This window comes from Mastigoproctus giganteus, chromosome 6 (genome assembly GCF_048544385.1).
Source record: "Mastigoproctus giganteus isolate SK-2022 chromosome 6, ASM4854438v1, whole genome shotgun sequence".
Taxonomy (NCBI): Eukaryota; Metazoa; Arthropoda; class Arachnida; order Uropygi; family Thelyphonidae; genus Mastigoproctus; species Mastigoproctus giganteus.
In genome coordinates this window covers 157,738,092-157,758,628 of record NC_143580.1, presented here as the reverse complement: position 1 = coordinate 157,758,628, position 20,537 = coordinate 157,738,092, and the positions used below count along the sequence as shown (strand labels likewise).

At 36.0% G+C, this 20,537-nt stretch overlaps 1 protein-coding gene across 1 annotated transcript in view; it reads left to right on the top strand.

Moving 5' to 3' along the window:
* LOC150084683 (uncharacterized) overlaps positions 1-20,537 on the top strand; it is a 169,296-nt gene that overhangs the window by 26,341 nt on the left and 122,418 nt on the right. The window contains exon 2 of the mRNA XM_090376321.1: positions 18,511-18,651. Coding sequence (XP_090232447.1) covers positions 18,511-18,651 — 141 coding nt within the window. The remainder of the gene's footprint in view (positions 1-18,510; positions 18,652-20,537) is intronic.

The following is a 20,537-nucleotide window of genomic DNA, read 5'->3' as shown; positions in this document are numbered from 1 at the left end:
CCAGTGGATCGACACTGACGGAATCCATACTGGCGATCGTTGATCAGACGGAAGGTTTCTAGGTAGTTTAAGAGTTGGCGGTTAATTGATTTCTCCATTACTTTAGAAAGAGTAGAAGTAATTGCAATGGGACGATAATTGGATGGGAGGGATTTGTCACCCTTTTTAGGAACTGGCTGGATATGAGCAAATTTCCAAGCAGAAGGAAAAACACCTTTGGAATAAGAAAGTGAAAAAGGCGGCAAAGAATAGGAGTAAGTTCAGGAGCACAGGTTTTGAGAACAAGTGGAGAAATACCATCAGGACCTGGAGCTTTCTTAGCATCAAGATTCATCAAAATCCTTCTGATATCCTTTTGACGGAAGACCACAGGAGGCATTGAATGGAGCGTGTTAGGAATGGTGGGAGGTGTTTTACCAAGATCATTAATACATGAGCTCAAAGAAAAATGGGATGCTAGCAGGTCAGCTTTATCCTTGGCTGAAGTGACAACAGAACCATCTGGTTTGGACAGAGGTGGGAGCAGAGATGGGCAAAAGTTGCGGCCAATGGCTTTGGCAAGAGACCAGAATGCTCGGCGACCATTAGGGCAAGAAGCAAGTTTTCTACTCTTAGCCTGTTCAAACTCTAGTTTGGACTGATTAATAACTGCTTTACAATTGTTGCGAGCTTTGGTGTAGGCAGAAAATGAAACTGAAGAATTAGAAACAAGCCAATTATGATATGCAACATTCTTCTCTTGGACAGCCTTAGCACATTTATTGGAAAACCAAGGTTTAGATAAAGGACAAGATTTTAAAGTGGAGTGTGGGATAAAGGATTCCATTCCTGCAAGAATAATTTCACTGACACGATCTGAGCAAACGTTGACATCAGAAGTTTTGAAACAGTAATTAGACCGAAGAAAAGAAGTCTCGCAGGTCATCCCATTTTGCATTCTTGTAATGCCAAACAATACGAGGTTGGGAATAGCCATGAAATAAAGGTTCCATTGGAGAAGAGGGAATCACCAAGTTGTGATCTGAAGTGCCTAAAGGACCTCTCACTTCAACCTTGTACTTAGAAGGGTTGTTTGTGAGAAAAAGATCAGGCGTATTGGCTGTATGATTAGGATTGTCCGGTATTCTTGTAGGTAAATGAACAATCTGTGCTAGGTCGTTAGTAATTGCAAAAGCCTCAGCATCTCGACCTGCTGGGTCGGTGTGACTAGAAAACGGAAGCCAGCTGGAGTTGTGAACGTTAAAATCACCAAGGAAAATTACCTCATTGTTAGGAAAGTTGGACTGGAGAAAGTCAAGTTGCAAAGAGAGGAAGTCAAAGAGCTCCAAGTGATTAGTGGAGTTGGGAGAACGGTAGAGACAACAGATGAATTTTACACAATGAGGTAGAGAGATTTTAAGCCAGAGAAGATCAAAGAGAGGAGATTCCAAATTGCCAAGTCTCTGACAGGGAATATCAGAACGGACATATGCACAAGTACCACCTTTGAGACGAAAGGAATCATACAGCAAATAATTTGGACATCTGAGATGAGCAGTAGTTGAATCAACTGATAACCGAGATTCAGTCAGAAAAAGTACATGGGGTTTGGAAGACTGCAAGTGGAAATGGGCATCATTGAGATTAGAATTGAGACCACGTATATTTGTGAAATGAATTAGGAAGTCCTTGGGAGGTTTAGATCTTTTCGCAGATAAGCTTGCTCTATTTTTTTACAATTCATGGTGTATTCAATAGTAAGAAAAAGTGGGTGGGACATGCAGTATGAAGTAATGAAATTTTTGGATATGGCGTACATGTAAGAATATACCCAGATCCTTGACATAACGTGGCCTCGACAATGCTTCCCGCATACACACTACTCGGACTCCCTCCAGTCACTGTCTGGCAGAGTAGAGGTAGCAAGATTATACACTAGCTGATCCGGAAGCTTCCTAGAGAGTTACCAATAGTTTCAGTCCGGTGTACTAACTAGCGGCTGGCCTGCAAACACCGTTTTAGAGCTGTACCCTCGAAATGTAAGGAATATTGGATCTCGCCACGACATTCATCATAACCTCAAAAATCATCAATCATACTGCATGATTGAAGAGATAGGGAAGGGTTGGCCGGTACTTAGCTCTAGAGACTAAACATGGGTTCCACCACTTCAAGCCTCCAATAAGCAAAGTGGTGGTATTTCACCGGTTGATGAGTCATCTACCACCTAGTACTGCCTGGTAACATAGAGGGGCGGCATTCCTCCATGTGGTGTGGGCGCTGCACCTCGACCCCTGCTTACGTTGGTTCACACCTGGGTGGTCACCCACCATGTACTTGTGCATGAAGGTTATACCCAGGATTAATAACAGTCCCACCATCATGAAGGTGCAAGCAGAGGATTTGGCTGTCATAGACCGTCCGGACTTCGCCGAAATTGGGTCCACTTTGACTTGAGTATCACCCGAATATCAGTTCCATCAGCGTTTTAGACTCCCAGGTAGCAAGAACAGCTTGTCTGGCATATCTGAGAGAATGTCTGTGACAACCTCAAGGACCAATTTGATTACAGACTAGCTTATATCTACCATAGGCTTCTGTGTCACCTGATAATTGATATGCATCTCATGCACTTTTCTTTACTACGACTAGACTCATTATTTCATCTGACATCCGTTTAGGCCTAAACCTTGAACAGTATTTCTTAGTTGGTACGAAAAGCCTAGTACAGTGGTTTTCAGCCAGGGTGCTGCAACAACATTCCAGGGGTGCCATGTAATTTGGGTTTAAGTTATTTAACTTTTTTTTTAAATTTATATATTTATTTCATTATATATAAATTTGTACGGTATCTTTCGTACTGTATCTTTTTAATTTTTTGGTGATCTATAATTGATGTTTATTTAGTACATTTATCTACATAAAGAATAAAATTATTATATAAGTATATATAATTTGTATTGTGAATTGCAATTTTGTTTATAATTATATTATTATAATAACTATCGTATAACATATTTTTTTATAATATTATGTATATATACACAGATGGAATCAGATTATTAAAAGGTCGAAAACCACTGTGTTAGGTATTTTTTTGGCCTAGGGGTGCAGTGAAAAAATTACTGGGACACTAAGGGTGCTGTGAACCGAGAAAATTTGGGAACCTCTGGCCTAGTAGCTTCCAAGATTAATTCCTTGAATGCTTCCCATTTAGAATTTACTGTTGGTCCTACAGTATAGAATTTAAAAACTGTCCGAGATCACTGTAGTCACATTTACGGAAGCAAAAACCTTTTCCTTTATCCCAGATGGTAGTTATATGTTTAAGTAAATCCGACATCAGTACACTGTTCACTGCTACCTAGTGGTTCCTTTATCTGCAAATTCTTAATGCACAAATAATCACTGCTGATAACCAATCAAGAGTATTACTCTCTCTGGTTGCCTCTCAAACATGCTGCTGTAGAGAACAGTCATCCAATAAATTCACAAAAGTCTTTCTAGTGTGTGAATGACCAACCTACAACTTCCAGTCAAATATCTGGGAAATTATAATCCTGTTATAAGACATTCTGATTTACTGGCCCACTCTAGTTCTCTGTACATTAGAGTCATTAGGCCTATAACACACTCCTACTCTCATTTTTTTCCCCCAGCACTTTTCACACCAAACTGACTCAACATTGTACCCATCTATCTATGTCAGCTGGATGCACTTCCTTAGATTTTATGTTTCATAACTAACAGCATAACTCCTCCTCCCTTCCTATCCTGTATCCTTTCTGAATACATTTTACTCCCTAAATTCCAATTCTGCACTGCTTATATGTGTGTGACACCATGTCTATGATATCCCAATAATATTTCACCTTTGATGCCTTGACTAGCACTTCAAATTTATCAAATTTATTTACTGTACTCCTAGCATTGGTGTACATGCAAGTATATATGCACCTGTTCTTACTCTTAGTTACCCTAACATAGTCCATGTATTGATTTGTTCCATGATGACTTCCACCAGTCCCTGAAACCCCCAGCATACCACCCTCTAGGCCGCTGCTCATTCTAATAGAAGCAGTATAAGAATCACTTTCACCTCTGCCTGTGACTAATGTTAATCTTTTAGTCTGTGAATCCCCCGAAGCTAGCAGTTTTCTGACCCGCCTAACACTGCCTCAATAGCATTAGCAAACACTCTTGCACCCCTTCTATTTAAGTGTATCCCATCCCCGTAGAAGCAATCTCTCCTGTTAATGAGCACAGACCACGCTGAGAAAAATTCTGTTCCATAAGCCTTGCGCAGTCTTTCCAGTGCCAGACTGATTGACAAGGCTCTCATCATATATAGTCCCTCCTATCATGTCTGTGCAGCATTACAGACACTTTCAAATTTAACTCTAACTCTAGACTTTTTTTCAACATTGACCTGTACTTGTTAAGTAAATCTTCAAATCTCCTGCAGACCTCCCTGCTCCTGTGGGCAGTGGTGTAGCTAGGGGGTGGTGGGGGCAGCACTTTTCACGTGAGACAATTTGAGACAATTTTATTTTTCGACGATTCTTTTATTTATGTTAACTTAGTAATTTTTATTATTTAATTAATAATTAGTTTTTAACAACTATACTTACAACTAAAATAAATAAAATATAAATATAACAAAACTGTTACATTTCCCTCTCATACTATAATTCAAATTCTTAAAAATAAAACGTATGGCACGACGATTGGTTTATTGTTTATACTGCAGCGCTGCATCTCAGCAGCGACACTGCACTGTCAGTACACATTTGAGTGGCACCGCACTGTCAGTACACATTTGAGCGGCACCGCACTGTCAGTACAATACTACTGCGAATTTTCCTCACAATTGCTGTAAGTGTTGCTAGTTGTGAGAGGAGTTTTTCTAAATTAAAATTGATTAAGAATTACCTAAGATCTACAACGAGTACCTTGCATTTAAGAAATCTTGCCATACTGTCTATAGAACAGCAACTGAGTGATGAAGTAGACTTCGACAATGTCATCAACGATTTTAACAGAAAAGCAAGAAAAATAACATTTTAGAATGTTGGAATTAGTTTTACTTCAAAAATAAACATAGTGTTTTAATTTATTTCCCTCTACGTCGTTTTGACTTTTTGTAGTATTTTTGGTGTGTATTGAGAGGGGTGGCAAACTCAGGTGACTGCCCCGGGTGGCAAAAGCTCTAGCTACAGTACTGCCTGTAGGACCAGGCAGAATGCACTGGTGTCACAGGAGCAGGCAGAAAAAATATATAAGAAAAAAAGAAAAAAAAAGAAATATATAAAAAAAAAAAAAAAACAGCTTTCACTGACTGACTTTTTTTGCAACAGAACATTTATAAGCGTATAACCTGCTTTCGCAATTCAAAGCCAAAAATAGTATTAAAAATTTTTGTATGGTAGTAATATAAAGTAGAAGACTTTCATATAAATGTATGATTACATTTCCTACCATAAATTTAAATTCTTGTAGGGCGATTGCATATTCTTTTTTTATTGATCATCATACTAATTGTACTTCAGACTTAAAAAATATTCATGTTATTAATAGTTTATATTAAAATAAATTAAAAAAAAACACTTAAGTGACAAAAGTTCCCCTCCACCTGCTCAACAGTACTATAAGCATTGTAAAATTTAAAATATCTCATTTGTGGTGACAGTAGTTATTTTCTAAAAAGAAAAACTATTAACATCATTATACTGTACCATCTTATTTTTAAAGGTTTCATATATCACTTCCTCTACAGCAGGGGTGGCCAACGAGTCGATCGCGGATTTAATTTCGGTCAATCACGATGAATTTTAAATATAGAGTCATCGCTAGATTTGTGCAGTGTTTGCAATGAAATTTTTGAGATGGTAGATCGTGGCACATTTTGAAGGAAAAAAGTAGATCACATCACAAATTAAGTTGGCCACTCCTACTCTACAGCTATTATAAAGAATAAAAAAGTGAATGAGAAAGTTTCTCTAAATAATTATCGTATACTGTTGTTCGTGCACAAGTGTGAGAACCATAGATTGAATTTTATGTAAATATTGTTTTCAGAATTCATGTGATATTATAATAAAGCTGCCACCTGTTTTAAACTTGTTCTTTCAGAATAGTAGAGAATCATAACGGTTTTGAAATAAGGAAGATAATGATTTGTTGAAAGACAGTGGACGAAACTAAAATATAACTTTTAATCAAATGTATTGTATTGTCATTTCAGGCAAAAAAAGATTTTATTGCTGCCACTACAAATTTTGAATTGTTCTTGAAAGACAGGTTCAGATAAAAAGGTCTTTTCGCATGATAAACAAATACTATAATTTCAAAGATTTAACTCTTCATCAGGTGCTATCCTTTGCATCTCATGAAAGATCATTTGGGATGTCTGATCTCCCAGTGTTAAAACTTGTAATGGGACCAGATGTGAATATTTTTAATTTTGTTTTATCAGAATGAACTTCAGAACTTCACTAAATGTGAAGTTCTAAAGCACATTCTACATAATTTCAGTAGTGTATTAAAAAAAAAAAAGAAAAAAAGTGGTATATCAGTTTGACAGTAGGCTTGATTTCTTGCACCTCAACTTTTGACACTTAAAGCCATGTGTATATAATTGGCAATGAATTTTTTTTTATTGTAAGTACACATATGTACTGTAAATGTAAATTATAATAATTATAATATAGTGATTAAGGTCATTTTAAAGAAAAAAAATTATAAAAGCCTTATGCCATAACCTAACAAAAATAACACATAACCTAATAAAAATGGCATGTGCCATTTTTATTAGTTATGATGTAACCGAATATGAAACTTATTATTTGCATATTTATTTTTCTTAAAGCACTACATACTTTTAAAATAAAACATTAAATTCTTAGTGACAATAGGAATTTTTATGTTTTATTTTTTGTCCAAAGTGATAGTATTTCATAATTATAAACTCCATTTAAAAAAAAAAAAAAAAATGCTAGAGAACCCATTCTGCCATGCAAGGAAATGAACTGCATCCAGCCATAAATATATTCCCAAATAGTGATGTGTGTTGGGGATAGGCAAGATGGAAGAACTCTCAGTACAGAAATATTTCAATTATTGAAGTTGACATCAAAATGATCAATTGACAGCCTAGCCATGTCAAAGCGGCCAGTGAGCAGATATTGGAAAAGTTATCTGCTCGTTGAAAAACCAGCCTGCTACTTGCATAGAAGTTTAGTTGCATAATGTACATGTAACAATACTAAATAATGTACATGTAACAATATCAGGTGCAGGATTTGTCCTCTCTGTACACACACACACACACACACACACACACACACACACACACACACACACACACACACACACACACACACACACACACACACACACACACAGAGTCAAGATATGATTATTCCGTATTTTAGCAATCAGTCATTACTTCCAACCTAGTGACTTGTGTCATGGCAAGAACTGGTAAATGTTAATACTGCAGGTTTGTGGCATGTGACCCATGTGAAGTACTTGATTGACATGGGAAAGGAACACGAGCTGACAGACTTTGAAAAAGGATGATTGTCGGGTACTGGTTGAAGGATGGCAATATTATGGATACTGTGCATTTTGATGGCCATTGTTAATACTGCAGGAGTGCTGGAGTTAAGGTGTTCAAAGAGTGGACAAATAGTGGACAGAGCAGGAGTCACCAGGCAACTGTTGCCCTGTCCACATAGATGGAAAAACAGTGGGATGGATGACCAAGGACTTTAATCAGGGGACAACCAGCAGTGTGTCCAAGACCATGATCCAGCAAACCCACCTTTTTATTTTATAATCATTATTCTGACTATGCCAATCCTGGAGATTCTGGGGAAGGCCAAGAAAAAAAAAAGGGGGAAATAGGCAAGAGAGGTAGGCAGAATGAGAGGATAGAAAGGATAGGTGAATGGCAGGGAAGAATGTTCATCTGGACATTAGGTGAAGATAAAATTGACACTGTAACTGGTGAGTATCATTGTCAGCATAACTGATCTGTGGATGTCATGGATTGTGAGTAAGTTGAGGGAAACATTCGTGGTGAGAATTTCAGGTTAGTTATGGTAATTGCTTGTAAATTATTTTGAAGATTTGTTCCTCTGTGCTTGAACACAGCCCATGTGAATAAAGTGATGGTATGGTAGTAATAAGGCAGTTTCTGAGGTCATCATGGGTGGACAGTAATATATAACATGCTTCCAGTCCTCAGGGGTATCATAGTGGCAGAGGGGATTGTCAGCAACACCTAGACTGGTCAGTTTTCGGTTGAACACTCCATGGCCAGTTAGTAACAAAAATGACACATAAACCCATGAAAAACAAGGAAGGAGGCATTAGACTTGTGATATTGACTATCGGAATAAACATTTTAGTGATGGCTCCTTTAGTGGTCACGTCCCACTGCTCCTAGACAGTAGACGCCTTAAGTAAATCTTTTACATTCTTACTTGTGCTCATTAGTGAGGTCAAGTGTAAATCTGGAGGCCTCAGCAGGCAAGTTTTTCTTTATACGTTGGAAGAGGCTGTTGTCTGATGACTTCAGGATGGAGCCAAATGAAGCCAGCAAGGACTTGGAAGGCTGGTGTGCTAACAGTACAGCATGCACTTGTTATAGCGAGGAGGATTGTTCTCTGGATGGAGTCTAGTTTCCTTTTGTTACATGCTAGTGCTGCTCTGCTGCACCAGACACTGGCACCATAGCAGATAATAGGTATGAAAATGGTCTTGTATATTAGCCACCAATACGCTCCACCTAAGGCCCCAGTCTGCTTGACAAATGAAGGTGATTATTGCTGCAAATTTTTCCTGATTTTAGAAGCTAAATGTTAAGATGGGGGTTAAATTTTAGCTTCATGTCCAGAATAATTCCATGATACTTAATTTCCAGTGACATTTTAATGGAAGTTACAGCAACTTTTGATGGCCAGGGCCATTGAGGACTGAGGGTGTCATTCAGAAGAATAGATTTTGTTTTATCACCTGAGATAACCAGCCTCCGTATGGTAGCCCACTGAAGCTTATTGAGGGTTGGTATTAGTGCGATTTTCCAGCTCTGTTCTTGTATTTGCATGGAGGATGAGGACCAGGTTTTCGTCAAAGGCCAAGGCTGCTGCATGCCTGAGATCCATCTCAAGAAACTCATCCAGAACAATGGACCAGAAAAATTATCCCAGGACTGAGCTCTCAGGGCAAATGATGGAAGGAAACAAGCTTATACAGCATAAACCAAAAAAAAAAAAAAAACACAAAAAAACTTTCCACATCACCTCTAATAACACCGGTCAGCATCAATTTCTCCCAGAAATAATTTTTTCAGATTCTCGTAGGAATTATGTTCAAAAATTCAGATATGTGCTTAAAGTTCTCATCACCCTCAGTTTTCAAATATCACAAGTTAATAACCAAAAACCAAGACCTGTAGTTGGTTTATCATTATTTCCATCTATTTATTTTTTTCCCTACAACATTCAGCAGATTTCTAGAGTATTCAGCATTCTGTGTCATTCGATATTGTTAAAAATTTTCCAGAACAACATTCTAGAATATTGTTATGTGCAGAAGAAAGGTCGGGATGTTTCTAGAAGGTTCTGGAACTTTTGATGGAGTTCTCTAGAAACATTGAACCTTCTAGAAATTTCTCTACCAGTATGTATACGAGTGGGTTCCGCACCAAGCAAGCATTTTTGTATTTCAAAAAGTGTATGCATTGCATATTTCAGAAAGTGAGTGGTGAACAAGTGTTTTAGTGAATTAGCGTTTGTAAACAAGTGTTGTGTGCATTAAATTAGAAATAAAAATCTACAATTTCTTAATTGTGTTCTTATATGTGTGTGTACCTTAGCCATGCATGAAATACGTTACATTCTTATTGAAATAATCCTGATAGCTTTTTTGCTGCATTTGTGGAGAAGTGATATTAAAATCACAGCAGAACCCACTGTCACAACTTGTGATAAAAGCCTATGAACTCTATTTTGGAAAGAAAGTGAATTTAATTTTAAGAAAGATTTGATTGAAAAGGGATGAATTCAATGAAAAAATACATTAAGTAAACAATTTATTTTTTATGGAATTTATATTTCATACAAGATAAAATCCAAAAATTTCCTGTAGATTATGTTCAACGACATTAACAGCCTGGCTTAGAGGTAGTCATAAATCAATGCTTTTTGCTGTTCTAGTGATATGGCAGGAACCTCGAGACCTCATAAATGATTGTTACTTTTGTATGACCAATATTTCTGGTTTTTCTGGGAAATCCAAGCATAAAGTAGAGTATCCCAATATAACTTCTAAGGCTGATTCCTTACATTGCCAGTGCCAAAGTCACCAGAAACTTATGGACTTGACTCTGATTCAGGATCAGAAAAGGAGTCTCCAGAACAGGAGTGGGCAATTATTTTTCCTCGCGGGCTGGTCAGTTATCTGCACACCTGTCCGCGAGCCTGTGTGTGTGTGTGAAAACTTCCCCTTCTTATTTTTTCATTAAGTGTGTTTGCATTCGTAAAATACAGTACGTAAATTAATGCAGCATTATTATATAGTATTATATAATTAAATCTAGCATAATTATTTAGTTGTGTCAGTCCTGATTTATTTTTCTTCCAAAAATTAAACCCTTTTACTTTGCGGTAACAACTTGTGGTTGTAGCTAAGCTATGTAATTATGCAGAAATTCGATTTTGATATTTTTAAGAAATATCAAATTGAAATTGAAGAAAGATTCAATTGAAAAGGATGAATCCAATGAAAAAATACATTAAGTAAATAATTTATTTTTCATACAGAAAAATACATAATTCAATGTTGAATGAATTGAACTTTGATAAATAAATAAAAAAAAAAAACATTTAAGATAATATCGAATTTTAAACATGTTAAGGCAATCTGTGGAAAAAATAAGCTTTATTATAAATACTTAATGCAATCTGTAATATCGAAGATTATCCTTTACTATTTTATCTACGTCAAAGTCGAGTCCACGTGAAGAAATTCTAAGAAGTGCTTGAAGATTAATCTGTTATTTGTGATCAATATCTGTTTTTGTTAAAATTCATGTTGGAAAATGTTTTTTCACAAATATAAGTATAGCCAAAAATCATCATTTTCTGGGTCAATGTTCTTACATTTTTGAATTTATTTTGACAAAATGAAGAATAAAATTTAATTAAAGGCAAGCTCTGGAAATTTTCTTTTATTCTGTCATCAGACTGTTAGTCGATCAGTTCCAACTGAACATCTGGTGGACACTCCTGAATTGGAAAAGAAAGAGTAAAGATATTAGGGCGCACTGTTTTTCAATTTTTTTGAAATCTTTGAATCTCTTTGAAAATTCTCCATTCAAATTCATTACACTTTCATTATATTTATCCACGCTGTCTTGAAATATCTTCCCCTAATGAGTTCTCAAAGTTGGGAAGTGAAACAGTTGTTTGTTTTTCAAATTTTATAAAAATAACAATTTAGTCATGAAAGATTTCACTGCACTGTACATTTCAAAAATGAAATGTTTTTCCCCTTGCAAGGTCTAATTAGTTTGTTCAGGTAATTAGTTGATTGTATCTACTGAAAAAGAAAAGTCATTCAGCCAATTTTCATTTTTAAATGTTTTGACGTATTCACTCTTTTCTTTCATTTCTAACAAAGAAATTAATTATTTCCTCTCATAAGTCCCAAACTCTTGTTAAAACTAGGCTCAAACTTAGCCATCGTATCTCTGTGTGGTATGGAATATTGTTGTATTGACTGTCAATGTCTTCAAGAAAATTTGAGAACTGACGATGATTGAGAGCATTAGATCTAACAAATTTAACAACATTTTTTACAGGCTTTATTAAATATTATAGAGTAAGAACTTGCATAATACTTCTTGGTGAATAATACAATGAAATAATAATATGTCTTTGCTGGAATGGTCTTTTTTTTTTAACTTGGCCTGTCAGCTTTTTTAGCATTCCAATAAAAACTTTTGTCAGTAAAATTCGGACTTCCATCTGTAGTAATGCTAATAATATTTCTCCATTTTATCTTTAACTGGCTTTCTAACTAATTTAAAGCAACTAACAAATCTTCACCAGTTGCTGTCCATTTTATTGGTTGCAATCCTGCTAATTCCTGAACTATATCAAAATAATTTATTCCTCTAATAAAAACTGACAATTGAGCCATATCCTTAATATCACAGCTCTCGTCCAAAGTAAGCAATCTGAAATTTCATCTATTCATCTTACTATGGCCTTGACAAGCTTATACCTTCAAACATTTTCTTTTTTTCTGGGCATAACAGCTCTGCTACCATCACGATACACCTCTTTTAAAATTCTCCATCCACAAAAGGCTTGCCCCTCTTAGCAATCCTATGGGCAACTCAACAACTAGCTTTCGTTTTAGCTACTTCGTTAGAAATTGGTTTTAAAAACATTTTCTGCTGTTTATTGATAATGCTTAATAGTTCAGCAGCCTTATTTTTAATTTTGTTTTCTGAAAGATTAACAAAAGTCTCGGCATGTTTTGTTGTAAAGTGTCCTTTTAAATTATATTCCTTTAACGTTGCCACTTTTTCTTTGCACACAAAACAAATTGCATTGCCGTTAATGTGAGTAAAAAAATATTTGAAACTTCTTGCATTCGGAATCAACTTTCTTTTTCTTTATTCCCTCCATTTTGGGTAATCTAAAAAAAAATGCCTATATACAGATAATTACAACCAACAAAAACTATAATATTTATTTATAAGTACCAGACAATTAATCATTATTTCTGCTTTATTAAAAGTAGAAGAAAGTTTTATAATTATCTTCTTGGTAAAATCAATTAATGTATAACAAGTAACTCTTTTTAAAATTTCTCAAAACGAAAATTCTGCATATAAACTTTAATCTGAACTTTTAACATTCTCTGTTTAATTAACAGATTACTCCTCTTTTCAAACCAATGTTTCGAAGAAAAGAAGAAGGTTAAGAAGTTAAATCGCAATTTTACTTCCTTCTCATGAATTGGTTTATTTGACCAAACTTTCATCAGCTCTGTTCATCAGATCGAAATAAAAAGAGTTAACTTATCTTTATGGCTTTATCCTGCAACTTTGAAAAATTGAAGGTCAGTAAACAGGTCTGATGTTTCTTCATCAAGCACAAACAACTGACTTATGGTTTCGGAAACCTTTGCTAAGGGACAGCATTATGACTCACTAATTTCTATGAAGTATATAACTTGAAATGAAAGGAAAAGGCAAGCGAAAAGTTCTCAGTATGGTACTGTCTGAGGGGGGTGAGTAGAATTCTAGGAATAAAGACAAGCTGTCTTTATTTTATAGTTCCTGGTGCCCTTCAAATCTCTTTAACTAGACTGAGCTACAGGATTTTTTTCGTATGCTCCTTCAAAGTCCTGCTGGCCAGATAGAATGCTCAGCGCGCCATATCCAGCTCTTGGGCCAGATATGGCTGCCTTTTTTTTTTTCCCACCCCTGTTCCAGAAGATGCAGAACCCAGAACAAGTGCAGATCCAGATTTTTCAACTCTTGATACTGCAAAGCTGCATCTAATCACTTGGGCAGAATTGAACGATTTTATCAGAGATTTGGACCTCTCTAAAACCAAGGCTCAATTACTAGGATCATGGCTTCAGCAGTGGAATCTTCTTGTAAAGGGTTTCAAGGTGTCTTTTTATAGGAAGAGGCAGTCTAACATAACGACCTATTATTCCATAGTTAGTGCTTTGATTTATTGTAACAATGACCAGGAATTAATGAAAGAGTTACATCTGGAGCACAATCCCAAGCAGTGGAGGCTTTCATTAATTTATTCAAGGTTAGTTTGAAAGCAGTTTTACTTCTTAATCGAAATAAGTATCCATCTATACTATTGGCCCATGAAATTCACATGAAGGAAATGTATGAGAACCTACAGGTTCTTTTGAAAAAAATATGCTGAGCTACAGGATATAAAATGGAATATCTGTGCTGAGTTGTAGTTTTGCTGATTGGGTTGCAAAGTGGATACACTAAAAAATATGGCCAGACCATTCAGAAACTACACCAGCCCAGAGAAATGTAGCATATCTTCCTTTGGTGGATAAGTCAAAAATCCGTTTACCTCCATTGCATATCAAGCTAGGTTTGATAAAAAAATATTTATGAAAGCAGTGGACAAAAAGGAGAAGGATTTTCCTGTTTTGAGGCAAAAGGTTCCTTGAACCAGTGAGGCCAAGATAAAAGGGAATTTTTGTGGGTCCTCAAATCAAACTGCTATTCCAAGATGAGGAATTCACAAAAAAATTAAATGCTATGGAAATAAGAGCCTGGAAGGCATTCAAAACATCTGCCAGAACATTTTAGGCAGTGAGAAATTACAAAATTACAGTGAAATTGTGGATCAGCTAATTTTAGTGTACAGAGAGTTGGGATGCAACATGTCGCTAAAGCTTCATTTCCTACATTCCCATTTAAACATTTTTCCTGAGAACTTGGGAGTGGTCTCTGATGAACATAGTGAACGGTTTCATCAAGATATTTCTCGAATGGAAAAAATGGTATACCAGGGAAAACGGAGTCCAAATATGTTGGAATCTTGTAAGGGAGGCACTAATAGACGATTATAAAAATGAAAAAAAGTGTTTTGTTATCAGATAAACATTTTTGTAAATAGAATAAGGTTAATAGATCCATTGTTTAATATTTAGTACTGTATGTAACATTTTCTTAAAATATATAAAATATTTTTTACTAGAAACTTAGTTTTTGACTTTAATCCCTTCTCCCTTAAAATTGGTGAGTGTTACAGCAATATGGTTACCATATTTGAATTCAGCATGTGAAATCTATAAAAATCACCATGAATTTTAACAGGGAGCAAAAAAAAAATGTTATTTTGCCAACCAGTGTAATTTGTCTGGTTCATTCTTAAATTTATTCACCTATCCACTTCCACAAACAGTACCAGATGGAGGTTTGTTTCACCAATCAGCTACCCTCTGGCTGAACCGAATTTTGCATCTATCCTGCAACCATTCTTTCTCAATTTGAATTTATGCATCCATATATGTGTTGTCAGATCAAGAGTAAGGAAGCTAGAAACATTTAGCTTACTCAATTCATTCAGTACCTTGAACACCTAATAGGTGTTCAAGGTACTGAATCAGATTTCCTCATTGGTGCCTACTTTCCAGACATTGCAATTTGCAGAACTGAAGTCTTTATTGATAAGGTTACCCTTTCATTCCCCTCACTAATTTTGTTGCTCTTCTCTGTACCCATTCCAACAGATTCACATCCTTCCAAAATGAGACTTCCAGACTTGTGTGCAGTACTCAAGATGCGGCCTTGTTATTGGTTTTATACAGTGGAATAATTATCTCCTTATCCATGCTGGCAAAATTGCTGTATATCATTGACAAAACTCTGTAAGCTGTCCTAGCAGCTGATTTGCATTAGTCAAAGAAACATCACAGTACTGGCACATCAGAGTACTGGAGGGCATAGTTTCAGAACCACTGATACGAGGTAATAATAATAAAAAAAAAAAAAAAAAAACAGTTATCTCACTGATACATTTAGAAGAAGCCAAGCCATCTTCTGAATGTAATCAGAACTTTCATTTTTGCTGAGCCAAGTTATACAATTATATGTTCAATCAAATAGTACCAAGGGATTGTAATTTTCTGTTTCTGATTTGATATCCTTCCATTCCTGTAGAATTTTTATTGGAGATTATAGTAGCCATGATAAGTAAGCTGTGCCTATCTTTCTCAAGAAAAAGTGTATGAATATGTACGTACTTGTTTTTTAATAGAAAAAGAAGACTTTTTTTTTTTTTTTTAATAGAAATCCAGCTTTGGCCAGAATGTTCTGGCACTACATTCTGGCAATGTCTGGATGGCATTTACAGACTTTTCTTCCACATTAACAATAACTAGTTCTCTGTCTTATACTCTTCTACTAGTAAATTATGCATATCATCATGGAATACAGTAAACTTACTCTAAAGTTAATTTTTTGTTTGTATATTTTTTTGTTCTGTTCATTTACATATGTTTGGATTGGCAAATGCAAATCTTCATGTCGTAACCTAGTTGAACTTAACTATAGGACACCATGACAATTTATTTTAACCAACATTGACTACCATAACACAGTCATATTACTCAACAGATAACAACCCAATCTTCTTTAACAAATAATTTTTTTAAAAATAATGAAATGTTTGCATTTCAGACTAACTTGACCTTCTTTTAACAACAATACATATAATACACTACTCCACAAAATTAACAGAACAAAAACGTTTTTCATGAATATTTTAAATAGTGTTGCTGAAGGAGAATATTTGATATAATAGGCATCCTGACATGCAAATTCCAAGTATCCAATAAAAATTAATCTACCACCTTACAGAGCTGCATATTATGCAAATTTTCATGCCTATAAAAACACAGATCGTGACCACATCACTTCATTCCCGTTTTTTGGCTTGCACAGTTGGATAGCCACATCTTTAGTACTCAGGATGGCAATCATCATCATTTAGATGATTCTTTGAGATAACGGGCCATTGGACGACTTGAAGCTGGGCAGTCACAAGCAAAGGTGGCACATTGGCTTAATGTGTCACACAGTGTCATCTCGGTGCTATGGAAGCAGTTTCAGGAAACAGGAACCATTACAAGAAGAGCTGGCCAAGGTCACCCGAGGGCTATATCAACCAGATCAGACTGCTATCTGTCTCTTGAAGTTGCTGCGGCCATAGGTGAAAACATTTCCAACCAGACTGTGTTAAGATTCAAGCGAACCCTATGCAAGGAAGCCAAGTTTTGCCAAGTTTGCCTGTTTTGCTGGATGAAAAAAACCCCAGAAACTGGGGTTTTTTCCATCCAGCAAAACAAGCAAATTGACCAGAGAATACATGCAATTTACAGATGCAATACATATATGGGTGTATAGAAGCAATTCTGGGTGACTAATAAAATAATTAATTTATGAATCCCATATAATTTGAATAATTTGAATCCTATTAACTCCAAACTATCACAGAGCTCGTTGAAACTTGCCCATGAACATGTGACATGGAGCCCTGAAAAATGGAGTACAGCTCTGATGAGCCCCGTTTTAGTATACAAACAGATTCTAAACATTATTTCATCTGGAAATAAGGAATGTGGAATAAGGATGGAAATACCATCCCTCCAATGTCAGAGAAAGGGACACTTACAGCAGAGGCAGTGTTCTCGTGTTGGGTGGAATGATGATCAATAGCTACACCCCTCTTCATGTTTTTGATAGGGGTACTGTAACTATGTAGAGGTACTGAGAACAGATCATCAAACTCTGTGACTTTTTAGGGGTGTGGTTGTCCCAGATTTTATTTTCATGTACAATAATGCCACTGCACATAGAACTCAAGTGATGGGGGAGTATCTTAACTGAAGATATCCAGTAACTGCTGTGGCCAGCCTGATCACCAGATTTAATTCTGGTCGAAATGTGTGGTACACTCTTGGACATTGCATTGCTTGCTGACAGCTAACTCCTCAGTCACTTAGTGAGCTAAGATCTATGATGTTGTAAAAAAATTTGTTGCCACACAATCTTATGACACCTTTATATCAGGCATGGTTCACTGCTGTCAGGCCCGTTTAGCCATTGGAGAGATCATATGCCGTGCTGGTCATGTGACTATAATGTGATCTTTTTTGGTAATTCTTATAGGACACTTATAAATGTCCTTTATACCTGTCTTTAGTTTGTCGCTGTCTCCTCATTTCATCATTATTCTATGGTACACTACCATACTAAATTTTTCCCCACTTCATCACAAGCTGCATGAGCTACACCGTGTTTTCCACGTGTTATGTTAATTTGTCGAGCAGTGTAAAACAAACTACCCAGGAATAAGTAAATATGGTGTGAAATTATAAAAAATCAAATAGTAGTACTATTTGATTTTTTATAATAAACTATTTACTAGCATACAGTCACTGTATCCACAAGCAGAGCTACTCAATGTTGACTTTTAAGTGTATGTTAAATTTGATTAGATCTGTAATTAAAAAAAATTGTGAGTATGTGTGTGTGTGTGAGAGAAAATTACACAAAGTAAAGTATGTGTTGAATATTAAACAATCAGAAAATTGCACCTGTTTATCAGAAGACTTTCATCTAAATTGGAAGAGTTGGCAGGTATGTATGTATGTACTTCGCAACTTATGCAGTATATAGTTGTGCATCTTTACTTCATATTGATTGCTTGATACGTGCATTGTGTTATGATTTTTTTTTATAGTATTAACTTAAAACACATATTTCAAGTTTGCTTTCATGTATGTCTGTGGAAATTTTATTATATTTAATGAGCTATGAACTTTTAACTGGGTTGTTTATTAAACTTAGAGTGAATTATATGAGATATAAATGAATATCTTTAAAATCACTAAATCCATATTTATATCCATTTGTGAAGTTTTTCCTGAGGTTTTAAGTAACTGTTTCTACTGTAGGAGTAACTACAGCAAAGCAAAGAAATTATAGGTGTGTAACTTGTGACAAGGCCTATATTGGGAGAGGAGGACTGGCAAGGCATTATCGGCTTAATGCAAATCATGGTAGCATGGCTGATATTGAAGATTTCAGTACTCAAGGTAATTTGCATTTTAGTGTCGTTATGAAGACTGTACATTATAGCTGTCTTTCAGTGAGTAAATGAATGCCCAAGTCAGGGAAGGGTGCAATCTCTGTACCCCCTCCTTTATTTTATTTTATTTTTTGCTCTCTTTTTCTAGAGATTCCCATCATTACTTGTTGTGTGGCTATTCTGAACATGATAGGAAGTGATGATTGTTCCACGTTGAATCTCTAAGAACCGCAAGATATAGTTTGTTCCTAATACAAACCTGGATGATGATGAGTTTATAAAAATAATATCAGGCAGTATAAAAAGGATGGATTACACATTCCCTAGTTTCTGTTCTGCTGATTGTCTTATCTGTGGGAGGTACACTTATAGTGTTGCTTGAGCTACACGAGCAGAGGTGCCATGTCATGTTCATTTAAACACTATGCTTTGTAAACTGGACAGCAGCATAAATGAAAAACAATTCCCTGGACAAAATGCACATAGGTTAAGCAAAAGGCAAACTTGTAAATAGATCTGGATTTAGGAGGACAGTGAACCAATCTTTTACCTTTGCTCATTGCTGTGACATGTGATCATCTTGCTGACCATTTATATTGTAGTGGGCCCATTATGCAGTAATTATTCATCCTGCTTTGGTAACTATGCTTTTTTCTCCATTGTTAACAGTCATTTGACAGAGATCCTTCATTATGGTCTTCATTGAAGGATATATTCCTTAGTCCTTGGATTAACTTGTTTATATTAAATAATTAATATATGAAAACCAGAAATAGAGTTGTGGCTGTGGACACATTGGGACCCAGTGTCCACAGCCAGAGTATTGGACACTGGTTTAAACTAGTGCAGAGGTTCCCAAACTTTCTCAGTTCACAGTGCCCTTAGGCCAAAAGAAATACCTAACAGTTCCGTTTATTAAGTATTTAGGTCCAAACAACTTAATAAGTAATGTTGAAACTTTTAACTACCTCGCGCTAGTAGTTCGCATGGTGTCCGACAGATGTCGAGTATCGCTGTTTTCCTTGAAAATTTAAAATATCCTGCAGTGCCCCTGTGAGTTCACTGTGGTGCCCTGGGGTGCCGTGGCGCATTTGGGAACTGCTGAACTAGTGCTTAAACAATCTCTTTGGAAATTGTTTAAACCGTTCATATGCTTTCATTTGTTGATCGATACAACCTTGTAAAGGCAGTCATTTCCTTTTAGCTTCTTGTAGGTAGATGAGGGGATTATTGTATGAGGTCAGTTCAGAAGTTTCTAGCTGCTAATTTGTTCCTTGGAAGTGGTTGTCTGTTTGAATTCTGGATATGTAGATAGTGTAAGACTTTATTCATATCTGGGAATGTTTCCAGATAATAATTAAACATTTCTGGTTGTTACAGCGTATGGAGGAGAGGGTTCAGCAAGGACAGTGGGGTACATCATAAGTTGCTCTCAAGTTATAATGCTGCAAGGGTATAAGGATTGCTAGAGGCACACAGACAACTGGAGAGTCAACCCCAGATGTCACTGCTGCCATTAATGGGTGCAACACTTCAAAGGGGGCCTAACATTGACAGGTGATTCACAGCTAAAGCATGACTGATGAAATGAGCCAAAATCTGAATTTTTTTTTTTTTTTTTTTTTTGGAAGACTGTCAGTGCCGAGGCAGTTGGTGCACACTTTTCCATATTGGTCAGTAGTTCAGTTCATGACATTTTGTGTATGCATTTGGACATGAGTAAGGCCTTTGCATGGTGGGTGCCCTGCAGTCTTGCTGCAGGCCACATGCAAGCAAGGGTGATGATTTCCACATTCATGTTAACATGACATGACATGACAAAGACCCAGGATTCATCAAACTGGTCATATCAGTGAATTATGATTTTCATTGTTTAACTCAGAAATAAAATGC